General features: G+C 38.7%; 1 protein-coding gene across 7 annotated transcripts in view; it reads right to left on the reverse strand.

Moving 5' to 3' along the window:
* ETV1 (ETS variant transcription factor 1) overlaps window positions 1–20,014 on the reverse strand; it is a 68,399-nt gene extending 48,385 nt beyond the window's left edge. The window contains exons 1-5 of one of the 7 annotated variants that reach the window (XM_063324928.1): window positions 19,806–20,014; window positions 19,122–19,255; window positions 18,256–18,343; window positions 16,445–16,492; window positions 6,419–6,472 (exon numbers count right to left, since the gene is read on the reverse strand). In XM_063324928.1, the coding sequence (XP_063180998.1) occupies window positions 6,419–6,472; window positions 16,445–16,492; window positions 18,256–18,343; window positions 19,122–19,166 (235 nt within the window). In that variant the 5' untranslated portion in view covers window positions 19,167–19,255; window positions 19,806–20,014. Of the gene's footprint in view, window positions 1–2,276; window positions 2,384–6,418; window positions 6,473–6,808; window positions 6,886–15,921; window positions 16,301–16,444; window positions 16,493–18,255; window positions 18,344–19,121; window positions 19,277–19,415; window positions 19,611–19,805 lie in introns of those variants that run through there. The other 6 variants (XM_063324925.1, XM_063324927.1, XM_063324926.1 and 3 more) reach the window with 6 other exon arrangements.
* Between the last annotated feature and the right edge of the window lie 991 nt (window positions 20,015–21,005).

Below are 21,005 nucleotides of genomic sequence, written 5' to 3' on the forward strand. Positions count from 1 at the left end.
TTTAAATATTTCCAAAAATCCTCTTGAGGAAGAAAGAGGAAAAAAATCCTTATTAGCACCGGCTAATGCCCGGTGATGAACCACAAAATGAGCCCACAAAGTTCTCCGAGAGACACCAATTCCTAATTTCTTTTGAATGAGAACTAAAAAAAAAAAAAAAAGTTAACAGCTGGTAACAGTTTCAGTCCTGCTTTAAACAGAGGAAACAAGTGCTCAGGGAGACAATGAAAGAAGTGAGGCTATCTAAGGCAACTATGAAGGGAGATAAGGTGGTCAGCATCGACTCCTCAGCCTGACCTCTCCAGCTCTTACAACAACAATTGCATTGGACTCTCTTTGTAAAATGCTTTTGAGATCTCTAGATAAGTGATCATTAAGCAAGCCGCGTATCTCACAGCAGAGTGATACATGCATTTCTGTACCTACTTCAAACCCAGAAACAAAGATGTTAAGCAACATGCCCAAGGTCATGCAAAGCTAAGGGCAGGAACAAGCCACCGAGCCCCGACTCTCACAGCCCTTTAGAAAGAATCCGTCACAGTCGGGCATGGACTAATAAATAACTAAATGTCTCTGTATTTGACAACGTCTGACCTACGAAAGGAAGTAGTTTCAAGACAAGTGGCAAGAAACAAAACACAGCTGCAGCAGAAAGCCCTACCAGGGAGTAGCACCAAGAACAATAAGCACCACCTTGTAGGCTATTTGTCGGACTGCCTGCTGCAGTGCCACACTGGCACAGCTATACTTAAAGAAAAGGTGACGCCAGCCACACAGACTCTTAAAAAAAAAGCAATTTGTAAAAAAAAAAAAAAAATAAAAAATAAAAAAAAAATCCTGAAAACACAGTAGCTGGTGTGTGCAACTTGCCACGCACAGAAAACCAAAACACTACCAACTGCAACTTCTAGGACATCGTGCACTAGCAAGACATGAATACCAGCTGCCTATGTAGTGAATCATCATGTTAAAAAAAAAAAAAAAGTTGTCTTTTTTTTCAGTCCACTAAAATTTTTTCAAGAAGCCGCAAAATTAAACTATTCTGCATCATAAACAAAAACAAACCCAGTAAACAGATCTCCTTTTGACTTCAGTATGCCCATCAGGACTTACACTATTCTGGTGTTTTCTGCTTTGTTCTAATTGTGTGTGGGTTTTTTCCTCCAAAAGATGTTAAAATAAGTGAAAATTAACCTCTACCAATTGCTCAGCAGCTCTTGCTATACTAAAGCAAACAGAAAACTCTTCTAGATCTGAAATTTGCTTTTGAAATTTGTATCACCAAAAGAAGAGAAAGAAAATAAAATGAACAGAACATTTCTCACCTGATAGTGCAAAAAAACCCCAAAAAACAAACAAAAAAACAAAACAAAAAAAACCCGACATGATTTTGTATACTACAAACATGTAAATAAATACTAAAGCTTTTCCTCATTTAAACTGCATTTGGAATATCCTAAGCCATTAGTTAAAATGATAGAAGAATACAGCTACCTGAAGCCTATGTAAAGAATCTCTCTTTAGCAGGCTTTTAAAGATCGCAAGCCAGAGCATCTAAAAAGCACATCCCTGAATAATTTAAGGCTCCTGGCATCTACATTGAAAGAACTCCTTTGCTAAACCTGGAGGCAAAAAAAAAAAAAAAAAACAAAAAAAACCCAAAAAAAAACCCAGAGGTAAGAGAAAGAATAAAGGTCGTGAAAGATCAGCGACAAAATCACTACTAAAAAAGTATTTTTCCTATCTTAAAGTTTAATCAGACATGGAGGAGCACGGATTTTACAGCCAGTCCTTCCCATTTACTGTCAACAGCCGTGGTCTAACATTAACATTTACCCCTTGGCAGTGTTAAGTTAAGGCTGTGATGGTCAGGGAAACAATACAGGAACAAAATGAAAGAAAAGGAAGGAAACCGATCAAGAAGGTGAAGCACAGCACAAATCCTCATTAGCAGAAGTTCAATATCAAATAAAAAGCAAAAAGCAAGAGTTTATAATGAATTTTAAATGGGTAATCTACATTTTAAGGCAAAAGAGGAAAAAGAAAAAAACAAACAACAAACTCTGGAAGAACAGAAGAAGAGACCAACGTAAATACATATTATTAAAACAAAACAAAACACAGTTATGCTATTAAGACACCAGGCAATCTGGTTTGGTGCAGGGTAATCCCCATTTATAACCAATTGTACCAAGCTCGAATTACAAATCAGTGTACTGTTGACAATACCAAGTTTTCTCTGCCAACTACATCCTTTAAACATCAGCAAATCCTACCTACTTCCTCTTGTGTCTGTCATAGAAACCATCCAAACAATGGGAGCAAGCAATCTTCACCTCAACAGCTATTGACTTCGAGCAAACTGAACACTCTATTCATTTTTACTCCTAGATGGGAGAGTCCTTGCTGTTCTACAGTATCGGAAACCCTCGCCACTGATTACAACCCGTTCAGGATCTGGCTCCTCCTCAGTACATGAAAATGGACTTGAAACAATAGGAAACCTTATCTGAGGAAGTTAACACAGGTCACCGTTCTCCACACGTGAATGCTGACTTTGTAAGGACAGAAAAACAGCTTAACCAAGTCTTTTGAATAAGGGAAGAATTTGGAAAAAAGTGTCACATACAGAATGCTGATTAAAAAAAAAAAAAAAAAACAAACACAAAAACCCACACAATCAAAAAAACCCAACCCACAATCATTCACCTTTTTGGAGAAACAGATTTTCCATTTTTGCTTTACACAACTTTTGATGTAATTGCTAAAATAAGACTCATTGGGAAGTAACTTGGATATACAGCAAACAGGTCAGCTGAAGTGTGGAAGCAGATTCAGAACGGGGCAAAACCACCCCGCCTAACACAGAATGTCCAAGTAAATGCCTGTAAAAGTGATTCCTCCCTCTTTGTGTGGAATTTCTATTTCTTATGAGAATGGAAATGAACGAGTAAGAAAATTACACTATTTAATATGTGATTGTGATATTTTTCCAGTGTAATTGCAAGCCGAAAAAAATCTTTCTGAAACATTTTTCTCCCTTAGAACTCAAAAAGTTCAGTCATTGCAGAAAGTAGAAGGTTACAAGACACTAAACTGCAATTTGTTTTTCAAATTTCACCCGAACAGGCTAGTTGTTATCTACTCTTCATTCTGCTCACTCTGAGCTAAACTACAAAAAGATTCCTTGTGATAGGTATTCAAAGTTTAAAAAAAAATTAATAAAAAGGTAATACAAGATGGACAAGGTGGGGATTTGGATGCTGTGACAAGAAAGAAAAGGTTTGGAAGTGCAGACATCTCTAAGATTATTATGGTAGGAAGAACCTCTTTCCAGAAGACACAATGGAGTAACAAAACAAATTCAACTTTAAACAGGTAAACTGAAGCTTAAAGCATTAAAGGGAAGCTTGACATGCTGGATCCTTAGCCAGCAGAAATATGCATAATCGCAGTAACGTCAATAATATCGCATGAAGTTATGCTAGCTGTTGATCTCACTCATAATATCTAAAGCCCACACCTAACTATAAATATATATATATATATTATGTTTGCTTTTTGAAAACTGATTGAAGTTTAATAGCAACCCATAATTGAAATATTCACGGTCCCAAGCTAGCTTTGAAGTTAAATCCCTAAGTGGATAAAGTGGACTGTATATCTAATCTAAACTAAATGTTTCCCTTAGTTACTAATACCAGTGCAGTTTTACTAGTTAAAATCATTATTACAGAAAAGAAACGCGAAACCCAGGGCACTTTAAGGGGCATTTAATCCTGCACAGCGCTAGGAAACAGCACATGGTCTTGGCAGTATCAGTTCCCCCCCTACCTTCCACATCCTTGCTTCAAGAGTTGACTAACTTGGTGACTTCTGGGCGAGAAAGTTTTAACCACAGCTTTCCAGCCCTGCTACTGTTACCGAAGCTCCTCACAGCTCCTTTCAATGTTACAAGTTTCAATTTAAGGCCACAAATCCACCTCTGGTTTAAAGGCCATTTCTCAAGCCATGAAGCTAGAAATAAAACGCCACTCATTTTTGCACCTTTTTACAGACTGCAGACTGTAACTGTTTCAGTGGAGCACTTCAGGTTTCTCTACATACTCTGCACATCACACACGCACGCCCCTACCTATATATAGCTTTATAAATTAAATTTGTGCAGCAAACCACAGTTTGGTTGCCTCTGAACTAAAGTGGCTGTGACGCCCCCTTCCCTTCACTGGTTTACACTTCTGTCCTTCACCATTTTTGGCTCAATTAAGTGTATTAAACATTGAACCTATGAAAGTTTGCCCATCTTCTCCCATGTTAAAAAAGAAAAAAAGAAGAAGAATTAAAATTAAAAAAAAAAAAGAAGCATCAAGTGCTCCTGCCAGGCTACTGCCAGTAAAAGGGGAAGTACTGTACAGACTTATAGATTATATATAGTAAGTCATTATAATAGAGTTTGAAGGCAGGTTTGGATCCTAGAGAAAACAGTCACAATTGTGCTACTTCTGCAGCAGTAATTTCCCCACGGCTTTGGTTATGTTGATCTCCGCTCCTGTTTCACAGAGCCCACAGCTACATACATTATATCCAAGTGTATGTCTGAAACTCCATAACCTTTGCCAGAGTAACTCTCCAGGAAGCTCTCCTGACCTTTACTTAAGATAAAGAAACCAACTGAAATGAAGAAATAAATGTTCCTTTGATAATACTGTGTAAGCTGTGGCTAAGGAACTTTGAAATACAACAGCATTAATGAAATAGCCATATTAGGAGAATTTCTTTATCACCAAAAGCAGTGACCAACTTCAATGGAGCTTTTCATTCACAGTTCACAAATTATTTTCCAAGAATCACTGACTTGTTGTGTAACGATAATTGGGGGTTAATAGAAGCCCTAACTGAACTTTGTACTCTTACACAAAGGACGTATGCATACATGACTATATTTGGACACAGCGCCGTATGTAGGATAACGTATCTGATTTTCAACTTAGAGAATAGTTTTGGTTTTCGTATTATAATTTAATGAAAGAAAAAGAGACTTTGAAGCCAGAGGTGGGGAAAAAAAAACCAACCAAAAAAACCAAACCTGTTGCAAAGGGCAACTTTAAAAGTTTAAAAGCGGCCATGATTGTTAGTTGGTATATGTACAGGAACTTCCAGAGTAAAATAAAAATAAATTGTTGCTGTACAAGTACACTATCACATCAGAGTCCAGGGGATGAGAAAACCTTTTTCTCTTTTTCTTTTTTTCTTTTTTCCCCAGAAAATGCTGTTATGAATACTCTTAATAAATTCTTCTTAAAACAGTTTCTAAATAACTGGAAAAAAAATCCTCTAAAAGATTTATAAGAAAACTCAACAAGTCTGAATTCGGTTTTTGCGTTAAAAACTATTTTAATGCAATTCTTTCTAATCTTTCTAATTTTAATCCTAGCACTTCAGTACACAAATGCTGTATTTAACAGCTATCTGGTTTAGTGAACTGCAGTAATTCACTCTGATAGGATAAATTATTTAAGTTATTTAGCAAAACGGAAAAGCTACCATGCGCTCTGCTGCAATCAGCAGGCACTGTTCAGAAGAGACTTCTGATGATGGGGAGAAGTCTTGCCATGAAGAAGAAAGATGTTCCAAGAAGCCTGTGACTTGAGTCAGATAACATTTCTCACGCCATTTCTTTACTATGCCCTTGCAACCACCCAAAACAACAGAGCAGCAGGTACAGCGAAGGGAAGCCAGCATATAACAGAACAGTAGCACTTTAGCAGGTAAAGGCATGATTTGAGGCATACAGGCTAAAAAAAAAAAAGTTTGGGCACATGTTAAGTAAAGTAGCAAGCAATGCAAAGCATCCAGCTTAACATAACTCCCGCTTCCTCCCTTTAATTCAAAGGGAAATTTTGTTTGAGCAACAAAATGCCACATGCTAAGACGACTTAAAAAAGCTTCAGCAAGTGGCTGTATTTGATTGATTATGTGGGGAATTTTGTTTATTTATTTGCACACAAAACGCACCGAGCAGCCCAATTTCTGCTCAGCAGAGCCGCCTCCTACGTCCCACACTATCTGATCCGCACCGGCTCAACATGCTCCTCTCCCCACTCCACGGACAGAGAAAACTCCCTCCACCTCCACAACCTGAGTTTTTCCCCTGCTTCCCTTGGGGCTGGGGGGGGTGGGGGGTGGGCATTACAGGAGAGGGCCCCCTGCTAAAGGTTGTACCTTCAGCCCCAACAACTTCTTTTGGCTGCACGCCAAAACGCCACTTGCTTTATCTATTCATCGCGCTGATGTCACCGAACGGCGAAAGGAGCTATCACATGATCGCAGATGACACAATAAATAACAAATATGAAGAGCCAAATATCAATATACAAATACGGATTTTTAAGAAAGGGATGATTCATACTATACTTACAACTTTCAGCCTGATAGTCTGGCACAAACTGCTCGTCATTGTCAGGTACCTGAGCTGAAGAAAGGAAAACAAAAACAAAAAAAACAGACAAACGAAAAACAAAAACAAGGAAAGAATTAAAAGAAGCCATTAAAGCATAAATAAAGACTCTTGTGCTTAAGTTGAAGCACAGCCAAGATTAAAACTAGGATTATTTTTTTTTTTTCTCATTGTTGGGTATGAAAGTCAGGCAAGCGCAGCATTTTAATATCAGCTAAACCCTGGGGCAAAGCTGTGCGGTGCAGCGCGAGCCCAGAGCAGCCCCGGCACGGAGCGATGGGGATGGGAGGACACGAAGGCTGGCACTGGCGCTGGCTCTGTCTCGCTCCCTGCACCAGGGTCTGCACCTACCCTGCCACTGGTCAAAGCCAGCAGTGCGTGTTTTCAATACACCTGCACGGAAAGTCTGCATAAACCCAAATCCCAGCGTTTTAACGCTTATGCATCTTTAACCCCAAAATACCACACCTTCAGCTTGCTTAAAAGTGATTCCAATTTTTCATGGCAGTCAGCCAACACAGTAGGGTTGGTTTGGTTTTTTTTGTTATTGTTTTAAATACTCAAAAATGACCGTTTTAACCAGACCACGAATTCGTAGTTCGATGACAACATTTCAGACATCGAAAGAAAAGATTTACTTAAAGCAAGCATCATTATTAACATCCATTCACCTTGTGTAAGATCATCTTCGCTTTTAGGAAACTTGCATCACAAACCTGAGCTATAAAATACAATCGTTTCACGGTCTGCTGATACATAATTTTGTGTCTGTGGTACCACGGTTCCTTTTCATTGTATATCTAAGACACTAGCCATCTCTCATACTGTGTTGCAAACTGATTTAAACCATTTAAGCTAGAAATACCACTGAACGTCTACTATAGGTGAATACATTCAAATGCAGTACGTGATGCTGAGAAGCGGCATCCTTGGAGAACGACCGGTTCTGGGTACCTCCCGAGAGAGATCCAGCTTCAGATCCATCCCTGAACTTCGGCACCCGCTCCTCAACATACACTAACTAGAATCCTGACGGCAAAGCTGCATAGAATTACCGGTTGGGAAAATATTTCCATTTACACATTTCTTGTCTAAACACAAGCAAATAATTCATATGATCTTAATTAAAAGTTAACATCTGCCGTGATCTGGTTACCCAACAAGATTTGAGAGGTAAATACTGGTTATATAATCATTTATCGAAACAGCGACTATCACACCATTAAATACGTTAAATAATAAAACATTAACTTTAATGCCATTCAGCACGCTTTCTAAGTTTAGGAAGCATACGCTCCCCTTCCTATACGTGCAATTGCTACTAGTTTTAACAGAATTTGTCTGAATTAAAAACACATATTTAATTATAATTACTCACAATTACTGGGAATGTGCACTACAGGACTCTTCATGGACCAGATCTCCACTCCTCACTTCAGGAACTATTTCTAATGACTTAACTGAGAGGTTTTTTCCCCAAGTTCAGAATCAGGCTCATTATATCAAAAAATTATTTGCTCTCAGGTTTAAAATAAATGTTTAAAGTCCTACTGTCTTAATTGCAGCAAACACCCCTTAAGGACAAATGACCTTGGGAAATCTGCAAACACAGATTTGAAAAGAAGTGTGAGTAAGATAAATACACGAAGTGTAATTAGCATTACTCTGAGAAAAAGCATAGCTATTGTTGCTTTGTTGTTCGGGTTTTTTTTAATAACCTATTCTTTTAGAAGAAACCAGTACCTCTGAGGACATGTTAGCTCCTCAAAGTTTGAAGCTGTATAAAACATGTATTTTACCAAACCAAATATTCCCAGTATTTTTGATGTATTACGCTTCTCTCTCCTCCAGAGAAACCACAGGACTTTTACCAGAAATGAACTCAGGGACAATATGAGCCCAAATACTAACACTCTGCAATTTCTGACATTTCATGCAATTCACTGCATGTGAATGTTAGGCATTTTCCTTACAAAAATGCCAAATATTTGACTGTCACAGAAAAATCCAATTACAAAATGAAGGTATCCTACTTCAAAATCAATCCCTGAGGATTTCTTACATTTCCAGTTGTTTTTGAATGGCTTGTGAGTACATTCAGGGCTAAAGTAATTGTATCAAGTAATTTCTTGCTTACAGAAGACACATCCCACACATTTTTCTTAAGTCAGCTATCATTTTCAAATGCAACAAGGAGACTAGTATGACTTTAATTTTTTATAAGCAAACGTGTATTTTACGTTTATATATTTATATATGTATGTGTTAATTTGTGAATCCACGACATCTGAAAAAGACTAAAAGAAAACAAAAACCCTCCTGTTGAAATCGGGAGGCTACATTTAACGATTGCAGAACTGGGACAGCAATCTTATATAACTTCCCAGAGCATACTCCGTGCACCGGACTGCTTTACCAATGCTTTATTCTGCTTTTATCAGTTTAACATGTCTTACTCCAGGATAAATCTGTTGTAGAGATATATGTACGTATCGGTAAATGAGGTCTTTTATTTTTTCCAGCCAAAGAGTAAGAAAAAGTAAAATACATCTGGTTGAACTGTCATGGGAAATCAGTATATTACTTTAGAGATAACCGTCATTACCCCTGATTTGGTCTGGAGTAAGCAAGAAAAATACACTTCACTTCATTCATGGATCCCCAAAATTTATGAAGGCATATTTAATAGAGATCAAGGCGCATCCTTTAACAGTACTCTAGAAATAGGTAGACACCACGCTGTCAAAATGTATTTTAAATACAATGTTGACATAGCCTTAAAAGCCTCTGTAGGAAAAGGGAGTACAGCAAGTTAAGAAGTGTTTAGAACTCTGCCAAATAGAAACAAGACAAATAACAACATCCAAAATCTTCAACCCAGGAACATACATTTCCTACTGGAATCTAATTTTAGTAGCATCAGTACGTTAGAAAGGAGCCCACAAGCCTATACGAGGAAATTAAAAGGACCCGCTAACTGTTGAAAATGAGAATTTAAAGTACTCCTTTGTTTAATCTGGTATTATTTTTAAATTAGCAGAACTGAAACTCACACATGATCATACTGCAGAAATGCAAGCAACCATCAGCAGCCCAATACACGGACTTCTTCCACCAGCATCTTGCTGTGAGGGGGCAAATTGTTGGGATACATCATCCCATTACTCAAAGGGAAGAAGAGGGCTTTTGTACCTTGAGTTTGGATAATTACAGGCAGACTTTGTAGCAAATTAAACAGACAGGTAAAGACACTTCAACCTGAATGTCCAAAGGAAAATGTGACTTGCGGTGCTGCAACTGTCTGCACATTTATACACATACGCCATTCATTTCCCCTTTTCTTTTATTCACAAATACTGCAATTCAGCTAGGCTGCCATAAAATCTTCATTGGTCTTCTGTTAACATACTCAACACAAGACACAATGCATAAATCACCAAAACTTTTTTTTTTTTTTTTACTTTGCCATTCAGAGGAAAATTGAAAAAGATATCTGAAATGATCATCTAACTGAATGAGAGTATTTCCCTGAGCTACTTAATTATGGGGGTTTGAGAAGGCAAGTGTATTCCAAAAGACTAATAAAAGGTTTTGAAGGATATTAAGCACGTGGCTTTTACTGCTAATAGCAGAAGCAGCCACATTAGTTCATTCCACATTCAGAGCCATCAAGTCTCAGACTCCTGAAGCAGACAACATCTGCAGCATAAGCTATCCAGCTCGGTCTAGATTATTACCAAAAGTTTTCTTTTTCTTCTGATTATAGCTACAATGTCTCAAGAGGATTTGGGAAGTGTACAGAAATGTTAATGATGATCTTGAGAATGTTATCAGTTTAGATTTTACAGTTTCACTACCTACCGAGTTAAAAATCCGTTTGCCAAAAGCAAACATTCACAGCACAAAAATACTTAATATTTGTTTGGAGTTTTTACAGCTTTAAAAAGCCTTTGAAAAGCTGAACTGACAGTTCATTTTGCAAAGGGAAAGCAATTTGGGGGGGGGGGGGGGGGGGAGGTTTAAAACTAGGGCCTGTTAGCTTGCTTTCATTGCCAGTAAACAAAAATAAAAAGTCCCCATTAACAAGCACCCAGGACAAAAGGAGTTAATATTTAATTAAAACCAGCTCTATCCACTGTAACAATGACCTGGAGCCAAACAAGGCAGAAGATGTATGAGTCATTCTTTCTGCCAGTGAATGAGACAGCTGATCTCCGAAGCAATTCCTCAAGACAAGCAGTCAGAACTGGAGTTCTGCCTCCATTCACAAAAACACAGTCCAGCATGAACCATGTGGCCCCAACCACAAGCTTTTCATGTCACACCCTTCCAGAAAGCTACAGCAAAGTAAACTTGAACTTTAGGCATAAACACACTGATTTCACTGCTTTGTCTCAAGATGCAGCGCAGACCTGCTGAGGAACGTATTTAATAAATGAAAAGTTAAGCGAGCTATAAAAGGCTTAAATTTAACTCTTCCTTCTCCCAGTTACAAACTGCTTCCAAAAGCTCAGCTGCGCTCCAGGGAAAGGTGCTCCTGTTAAAAAAAAAAAAAAAAAAAAAAAAAGAAACTTTCCAGAAAAACAAGAAGCTGCAAACCTCCTCGCTTCACTTCAAACTTTATTTCAGGTAGCGGAACACTTCCTGTGGTGCCGCGTTCTCTGACCTCAAGCTTCACTTTTAGAGCTAAGAGCAATTCCTTTTAAAGTATCAATGATTTATTCAAAGTGGCAAAAGAAATTGGAATTGACAGGGAATTATATATGAGCAGCAGCATTTTGGCTTCAGCTAAAATAAGACTTCAGGCCTCAACAGTAATAAGTCTATTGAGTTTTCTTTGATTTATTGTCACTTCTGAATATCTGAAAGATTGTATAAATTTTAAGTATTCCTGAAAGATCGGGGCGGGGGGGCATTTTGGTTGTTGGTTGGTTTTTGTTTGGTTTGTTGCTTGTTTTTTTTTTTTCCACAGGAACAACTGTTTCTAACAAAGGAGCATTCAGAAGGCAAAACAGTGACAAATTTCAAGATGGTAAAAAATATTATTTCCCATAAGCACTGGATTTGCTGTCAAAACAACCCCAAACCCTTTTTACATAAAGTGAGATGCTCTGACTAATAAACTTAAATGGAGTTCAAAACTAGCTCCAGATCTCAAAATTCTTCCTTATGTGAATAATCCCTAGGAATATGAAGATGGGTTTGTAGAATCTGCTCTTCATTTGCTGCTATGCTAAAAATGAGAAAAGAGTTAGCTTAAAAGGAACACTCACATTTAACATTTCACTACACCCTTCATAGTTCACAAACCCCACTACACCTTTGAAAATTATTATTTTGAGTAAAAGGCACCTACTTCTCCAGCAAACAAGAAAAAACTTTAAAAAGTTTATTACTACACAGACTTTCAGACTTGCAGATTTCTGGTGGTTTTATTTCTTTTAGCTTCCTTTTTAAAAGAGCACCCCTTTCCTCCCCCCATTTTTTCTAATCTACCTTGTCTCTTTTTTATGCACAGATATTTAAGATCAAGAGTTAGGAGTATTTGAAAGCCAAATCTGTCAGATCACTAGAATAAAATAAAAAAAAAAAATTAAAAAAAAAAAGGCTGCTATTCTCTGGATTACAAATTCCAAAATGAAAATCCTTTCACTGCTTTTGAGAGTGTCTGTCCCTCTCGGACAGATTTCATCCATGGATGTATTAAATTATTATTTCTTGCCTATTTTTGCTCCTATAAAAATGCGGATAGTTCTTGAATACGGCTACATAGCATTTGCCTTACACTGGGTAAATTTTACAAGTTTTTAGCAGAAGAAAGTATTCAGCCAGAGTAAGCTGCTACACATCTTCACTGATTTACATGAAGTCACTTTTACTAGACTAATATTTGAAGATCTACTACTTTCATTAAAAACAATCCTTTGAGAACTAGGAACTACTCGTTTTCATACCTCCTCATTTAAGAAATAAACTAGAAGTCAACAGTAGCTTAGACATCATCGCGATGCTGGTGCATCCTTCATGATAGCAGAACAGAGGGCAGAAACTTATTTCCTAAAGTTCATTCCAAATTTGGGTATTATTTGAGAGAAACAACTTACTTTCAGATACCAAGAACTGGCTTTTAAATACTGGTAGCTTGTAGTACCCATCCACTCAATTTCGCTAAGCTGCAGTAGAGGCATCAACCCGTTACCTTTAGCTATTATTTCAAACCACTTACTGTTCACTTAATCTTTTTGTATTTTTTCAAGTGACCCAAAGAACATTGTATTTTATTTTTCAGTTTATTACCATCTGAGAAGCATATTATCTGTTGCTCTAAGAAGCAGATCTAGTGCATAAAATCATTATTTATCTTTGCTTTGAATGTCTTTTACGTATCTTTAACACGCTCTAGGAGAAACTAGTACCCGAAAGAGTAATTTTAAAGAAAAATCTGGGTTTTTGTTAATCTACTGTTCCCTCAAAACCAAATGCTTTCACAATGGAAAGAAGACTTTCACTCACTAAGAATTTGCTCTCTCTTCTTTTTATTCCAGAGTAAGAAGTAACAGCTACCATGATGAGATAACATTAGATTAATATTTGACCCATTTTTTTCAAGTCACTGAACAATTGCTATCTGCCAAAACCAATCTGATTCCAGATGTACAGAATCAATAAAGTCATTTTATAATATTATCATGACAAAATGTTGCCATCGAGTTATTTAAATATAAAACAAAAGATAATATCTGAATAATATTTGCCTTGGTTTGCAATAGGCAATTTTAACTATTTCCTTTCATGTTTGAAGGTTGAAACAAGTATTAAAGGCTTCCCACTTTCAATTTCTGGCATCAGGAAACAGTTACAATCTATCTTCTGTCCTGCATAACAATTGACATGAGGGAACCTTATTCAGAGTAAGTTTTACATCAAAAGAATTTAGATTCTTTCCTACACATTTAATACTACAGAGTAAGAAGCAAAACTTATTTCCATAAAAACCTAGCATGCAGCTAGTGGAATACATTTGTAAGTTTTCTGTAAGCAGTATTCAGCTTGTTAATTATGGAGTAATAAAATATTAAAAAGGTTACTGAACTGGTTACATTTTGGATTAATTCTTTCCTACATGCGAACCCCCCACCATTTCCTATCAGAAAAGAATACATTTCTTTTGTGTTTACTTGTTTACCACCAACTTGTCACAGGTGACACTAACTGTAAAAATCTCCAGGCTAAAATACGTGATGTAGCTGCAGGAAAAACAAACCCAAAAAAAATCCACAAGCATGTTTTGAGTGTCTCAAAATGCGACTCACTTTCTTCTCCTAACTAATAAGTAGATTTTTGACCTGGTTACTCCCCAGTGGGGATCTGAACTCGTGGGAGAAACCTGGTCAGCTGCCACTGCTTTTCTTAAAAAGGGTCAAGATGTTTTAAAATTTCATGGTCATTTCCCTGGCTCCAGAGCATTATGAAAAGAAATATGTAAACATTACTGATGCTGCCAAATTGGCAGACTTCTAGCCTATGAAGGTCCAGAAGAACATAAATGGACACATCTAGCAATGGGTAAACAAGTCTGATTTCAAAATCTGTTTCCTGGCTAAGCTCAATCTTGTAGACATTTGAGCAGAGCTACAATATCCTCAAACACTAGTATATTATACAGACTACCAAAAGTTGTTTTGAGTGGGGTTTTTTTTAATAAAAATTTGGGATCAAGTTTATAGCTCAATATTTGAGTTTCTCATCTTGACTTTTTATTTCAGTTTTAGTTTAGCCTTTAGTAAAGCTGTGCAAAGTTTGTGTTTTATGGAACAGCTAAAACCATGGCATGGCCTGAAACACGCAGTTTTCTTAAAATATTTCTAGAACACTGAAAAATCTGTAATATTTATTTGTAATGTGCCATGGAAAAATATGATTATAACATTCTTTAGCTTTATTTTCCTCTACTATGTGAAAAGGCAACTTTTTTTTTTTTTTCATTTTTAAATACTTACCAGACGATGCTATCTGCTTTTACAAAGGTTCCTCAACCTAGCTGACACAGGACTAGACACCTTTTCCCTCTCAAAACCTATCTAAATTTATTAAGTGAAACAGACTCGGCTAAAGAGAAAAAAAGGCTTTCAAACAACTCATTCCAGTCTAAAATAAGCAGTGCCTCCAGAATAAAAATTGCCATTACAGTAATTTATGCACCTACAGAAATGATTAAATCAGTTTTACATTCCATATTATTTTTCAAACTTACATTATTATCTGCACATGCATTATGAATCTGCCTCTATTTTTCTGACTTACGACGAAAGGAATTTAATCATTTTCAGAAACAAAAACAACTATGCCTGTGAAAAATCAAACTAAAAGTTCTCCTCTCCATCAAAAAACAGTATCTTTTGAGTGGTATTTTAACATACTTCTAGCTTGTTGGAATGAATGAGACGATACAAAATAAAGAGATCCTAAGGCACATTACCACAGGGAGACAGTTACAGTTGTATCTGATCATTATACTACAAAAAAATTATCTTAGTACAGGACATCCTGTTTTCAATTATTAGGAAAAAACCATATTAATTCATAAAAATACATCCTTTGATGCATTAAAGAGGACTTTTTTGATTATATACAGAATAATCACACGCTAAAAATAATGCTAGGAGAATAAAAATGTCAGCAAAATAAACAACACCCCACAACCTACCTACAGGTTAAGAACTTGAGTAACTATATATAAAGCTGTTAAAACAAAATCAGTATGTAGGCAGGTAGTCATCAGCAATATTTCCCTCTCTCTATGAAAACCAGCAGCAAGCAGTCCACCCCAACATTTATCCTTTCCCAAAAAAAGCGTAACATCTATTCTATAAACAACTGTGCATAGTCCAGTACACAATAAAAATTAAACATATGTGAATACTCACATTCATTTAAATCAGGATAAATTTGGAGAGATTATGTTAACTTCCATCAAAATCATGTTTATTTCAGATGCAGAAGTTTACTTCAATATTTCAAGCAGAAATATTAAGAACAGACAATGCATAAAAATCTTTATTCTTGAAATAATAAATAGCAAAGAAAAAAAAATCTGAAAATATTGCTGAAGAGAACAAATACACTTCAACAAGCAGAAAGCTATCTTGCATTTTGTTAAAGTTCTCTTAATGCAGCAGCTCATTTTTTATTATTGTTAAATGAATCTCTCAACAGCTACTCTAAATTCAGATTTCTACATTATTGTTCTTAAACGTTTTCTCTTCAGTAGAATGTGCTCTGCAAGATTATTTGAAATACTTAAAAGCACAAGCAGGTGTAAAACAGACCGATGCCAGTTTTCTAATCACCCAGTACACAATCTCACAACTACAATACGCAGACAAAAATAACATGCAAAATATTTAAAGGTTTCAGAAAAAAAAAAAAAAAGAAATAGTACTTTTTAAGTATTCCATACACACCTAATGTTCTGTGTTGTGAACAAGGTGGAAAGAAGACACTTGCACTTAAATCTTGAAGCATCCCGTCCCGATGAACCCAGAGAAACTAATTTCTGCCATCAGAAAAGTACTCCACCAGAACACCAAATAATTATATGTGCTGCTCTAAAGGAAACAGCAAGCCCAGTTCTGGCTGTATGTAGTCTCTCGAGGTACAATAATATAAACCTGATCAATTGCAATTAAAATCTGAACACAGGCTTAGAACTTGAAGTCTTGGTGCATTAGTTCTTGCCAAAAGCAGATGTGATTGTGAGCTGGAAGCAATTTCTCCTGGTAATTTGTGATGACACTGGGTAGAGCAGCCCCAGAGTCCCCAAAGACAAACTCATCAGAGGCTCTAATGTATGCATGACACATGAGGTGGCTCTTTTAGAGCTCAATTAATTGGGCTGAACATTAAGACAGCAAGTTCAGGACTTTTTTTTTTTCTTCCCCCTCCAGAGTTGTTTTTCCTCTTTTTACAAGCAGTTTTTTCCCTTACCTTCTGCAAGCCACGTCTCCTGTAATTGGCTCAGATCTTGAAAGAGTTCTGAAAAAGATGAAGACAGGGATAAAAGACTCACACCTTTAATCTCTTTGTAAGATTAAAATATATTTGAAAATATATTTTTCCTGAAGAACAATGTACACGAATTCTATTTTGGCAGGCAAACGAACAGACAAAGTAGGTATTTTCGGGTTGCAGTTAATGATTTTTTCTACACCTATTAATAAAAAAAGAGGTAATTACTGTATTATTTTATCAACTCTTGAAGTAATAACCAGAATCTTAACCAAGCTCTGTAGTATAAAAGGCTCATTCAGCAATGCATAGAAAAGTTAAAAATTATAATCTTTCTTACAGGTGAACTATTTCTCCTTACACAATTTGGGCCTCCTGCAATATCTGCCCCAGATAAAGCTCTCTTGGACTTCAGCAGGAGTTCTGCCCGAACAACGACTGAGTATTTTTATTAGTAGGGTCGTAACTATCATATAAAAAATTCGAAGCAAAGACCTGAGATGCTGCAATAGCTAACAGAAATGGGAAATCTTTTGTACTTCCCCTTATGCTTTACTTTGTATGATAGGAGAATCACCACTATTTCCTCTATGCTGCACTCACTGTACTTCTTTAAAGTGAAACGACTTTCTCCATGGACTAAGTTTTGCAGCAGCTTATCTTTCTTTCCAATTCACTGAAATCTTATAATGGTTGTAAACCAGAGCAGCATTCGGCTTACTTGCAAAGCTCAGAAACTCAGTTATGAAAATTCTGTTTACTAAGTCGGATATTTGAACTGACAAATGGTTTATTTTTAATTTACTGTATTTTGAGAGAGACTTCCTCTTTTATGAATGCTGACAGACAACTATTTACATACACTCAAATGACAGAGGCTATTCATTTATCCTGTGGACTGATACCTCATGTTCATGCTGGGAAATCATTTAACTGAGAATCAGAAAATTGACTTCTTTTCAATCTACCCTAGAATAAACTTTTCCAAACAACTAGGGATTTTGAAAAGTGTATCAGTGTGTCCTCACCCTGGTAAGATTTATATAGGGGTAAGTTGTAAACCCCTATATACCTTCCTATATGCCTTATGTACTCACAGGGGTGTAGGCGTAGCATCTATACTGACCTTGTAACCTAAAGAAGTGTTAACAGCTATCGCCAGACTACAGTTCTGAAGCTGCAATCACGTGAGTAGCTACTGATGGGACTAAGTTACAAATCCTTGGCCCTCCAAAACTTTGTCCACTCTAGAGTTCCTTAACCGAATTTCCCGGGATTTTTAACCCTACCAGTGTCACACAGCAATAGAAATGGGCTACCAGACACCAGGAGCCTGACTACTAGCTCTACAGTAAAGCTAGAGTGAAAACCAACAGTCTGCACACTGGCATTCTTGCTCCTGCAACCCCCAGTGAAGACACACCAGTGAAAAGGATGTTAAGAGATGGGAGGAATGAGGAAAGCCCTCAATCTCAAGAAGCTTGAAGGTGAAAAAGCCGTGACTTGTGTCAGATGCTGCAAAGGCTTGGCCTCAGTGCATGACATCCGTGTGCCACACCTGCAGCAGCACCTAAAACGCAACAGGGGAAGTCAAGGAAAGAATATCAACTTTATGAGTTTACTGCCTTTGCCGGTTTGTTCTGCAGTAGTAAATGCAATTTTCTTGTCTTGTTTATTCAGATTGATCTAGATATATTTATCTCCAAAATAAATAAATAAAGAGCTCTCAAAAAGCTTCTCTGCATTAGTAAGTGGGTGGGGGGAGTTGGGGGGGGAGAACAAGCCCTCACCTTCTGAATCATGAGCCAGGTCTCTGTTAATGAATTTTCTTTTCCTGACATTTGTCGGTCTCTCATTACAGTTTCTCCCACGCGGATTCTATAAACAGGAAAGATCAGTTACTTTAGAAATCTGAGGGTTTTGGATTTTTTTTTTCCATTTAATCAAGAATACTCAAAGCTGGCATGAATTCTTCATTTTCAAATAGGGAAATGATCGTTTTGCAGCCTCCAATTTCTAGCAAAAGATAGTGCTGAGCACCTACCTAACATCCTCCAAAAGATTCCTGTGACTAAATGCAACACATTTCTATCTATCTATGTAGACATCTATTTGTACAGATACATATATAATGTGTTCAAGCTGCAACACAATACCAACCATGTATTTTTAGCATCTAAAGTACATAAACCTACACAATAACACATAAATCCCCTCTGCATGAGCTACAGAGGAGAACCCAGATATGAGATTATAATAGACTTCTTTGTTTCCCTGCGTTGCTTATAATATTGTTTGCAAAGTCCTGAAAGAAAAAAAAAAGGGAAAAAAAAATATGTTAACGTTTGCCTCAACTTCATTCTTCTGAGCATTGCAGGCAAATGGAGCCAGAAACTTTGAATGCAGCTGCTGCTGCTCTTGACTCTCTCATCCGCTAATCATGTGCATGATTTTTTAATCATCCCAAAACTGTCTTTAAAAGAACGCGATGCTTTATTGAAATAACTAAGAAGACAGGCTCATCTTGCAGGCAAGGCTCCCAGATGAAGAGTCGCCCCTACAGCGGCAACAAAGCAGATACTCTGTCTGCAAAACTCCCCCACAGAAATAAGTCGGAGTCAAGTTTATAAACACCAACTTTGAACCGATCACTCACATTGGTGACCATGTAAGGCACTTGCTGGTCATAAAATCCATCCATTCTGCAGCTCTTCCGCAAGTCTTAGCTCAGTGTTTTATTTACTGGGCATTTGATCTGGAGATTTCCTCGGGATCTGGACTCCAATCAGCCTAGAGGGGAATACAAGATGGCTTTTAGATTTTAAAAAAAAAAAAAAAAAAAAAAAAAAAAAAAGGAGAAAAAACATGAATGAACTGCTTGAATTTGCATAGCTAATTAACCTCAAAGAGTCCCATTCATAAAAAACAACCCTCCCTTCTCTGCCTTCACCTGGGTTACACGCTTCTGCCAGGAAAACACGGAGCGAAAGCACTTCGGAGGCGGCAGCAGAAAGCCGGGCGAGGGGCCGGCTTTTATTTACGCTCCCCGCCGTACCCCCCGGGCGATCCGCGCAAGTGGCAGCGGCCCCGACCCTCCGCAAACGTGTGCTCAACTCGTAATGGCGAACGGCGGGGCTCGCCGCGCACCTCACGGCGGCGGCCACAGCCACGCACACACACACACACCCCCCCCACACACACACCACGCACACCCACACACACACCGAGCCGCCTTCTTCCCCGGCCCCCCCCCGGCCCCCCCCCCCCCCAGGCTCGCTGCTGCAGCCCACCACCGCGCAATCCCGCGGGGCGGCGGACAAAGTTGCGGGAAAGGACCCACCTGAAGGCCACGCGCGGCGGTCGGCTGCACAACAACAACAACAAAAAAAAAAAAATTCCCTCCAAATTTAATAAAAACATTAATTATTCCCCGGCACTTCCCCCTTGGAAGCGGCGAGCGCCACTGACAGAGCTCAATCCCGTGGTTTTTCCTCTCCTCCTCCTCCAGGGGCCCCCGAGCCGCGCCGGCGGATCCCCGCCGCCCATTGGCTCCCACCGCCCCCCGCCGGATCGCCGGATCGCCGCCCGCCCGCCCCGCACCCGGCCCCGGGCCCGCCGCCCCCCGGCCACGGCCCCGCCGCCAGGGCGGGGGGCGAGTCTCCGCTCTCCCCTCCGATCCTCTGCCGGGGGTGAGGTTGGGGGGGGTTGGGGGGGGGGGGGGGGGGGGGAGGTGTGGGGGTGTATCGGAAATCGCAACTCGGATGCTTGGCGGTGCCGCCGCACCGGATCCCGGGATCCTGCTGCGGGCACATCGTGTCCCGTACACCCCCACCCCCCCGCCCCCGGGTGGCAAGGCAACCCCTTCCCGTCACGTAATTTAATTTTTAAAATAAATACGTAAATAAATAAATAAATAAATAAATCAAAAGTTTAGCCCTCCTGACTCCGAAAAGTGAAGAAAACGCCCCCCCACCCCATACGCTCCCACCCCCCCTCCCCGCAGACGCCCCCACACTCTGCCGGCAGAACAGTCCCCTAAAACTTCGCGGGAGCCCAGAGGCGAGCGGGGCGAGGGGCTCACCCCGCGCCGGCGGAGGCTGTGCACCGCTCCCGCAAGATCGCCTTAGCATCCCAGGGTTCTCGGTTAGTTGTTAGGGGGTTTTTTCTGTTTTGTTTTTTTTTTTTTTTCTTTTTCTTTTTTTTTTTTAGCTGAATCATAGAAAGCAATTGTTATTTCTACTAGGATGACATAATTTCTAGGTTTTGTGGACAGATTTTGGCAGCATCCAGGCACCGGATCTAGGGTGTTTTGTTGTGTTTTTTTTTTTGGTGCAGCGGTGCCAGGACATATTAAAGCTCAGGATTTCTGAGGACTTCTCAAAGAAAGTGAGCTTTCTTTTCTCCGTGTAGAGTGGCTGCTGGAGGGTCATGTCCAAAAACTCTTGCTTTTTCTTGAACTGCCAAAATGCACGAAAGCAGATTGTGTGGTTTCATAGAGCAGCTATATTTGACCTCTCTTTGAGCACTGAAATCCAGGTAT

This window comes from Chroicocephalus ridibundus, chromosome 2, assembly GCF_963924245.1.
Source record: "Chroicocephalus ridibundus chromosome 2, bChrRid1.1, whole genome shotgun sequence".
NCBI classification, from domain to species: Eukaryota; Metazoa; Chordata; class Aves; order Charadriiformes; family Laridae; genus Chroicocephalus; species Chroicocephalus ridibundus.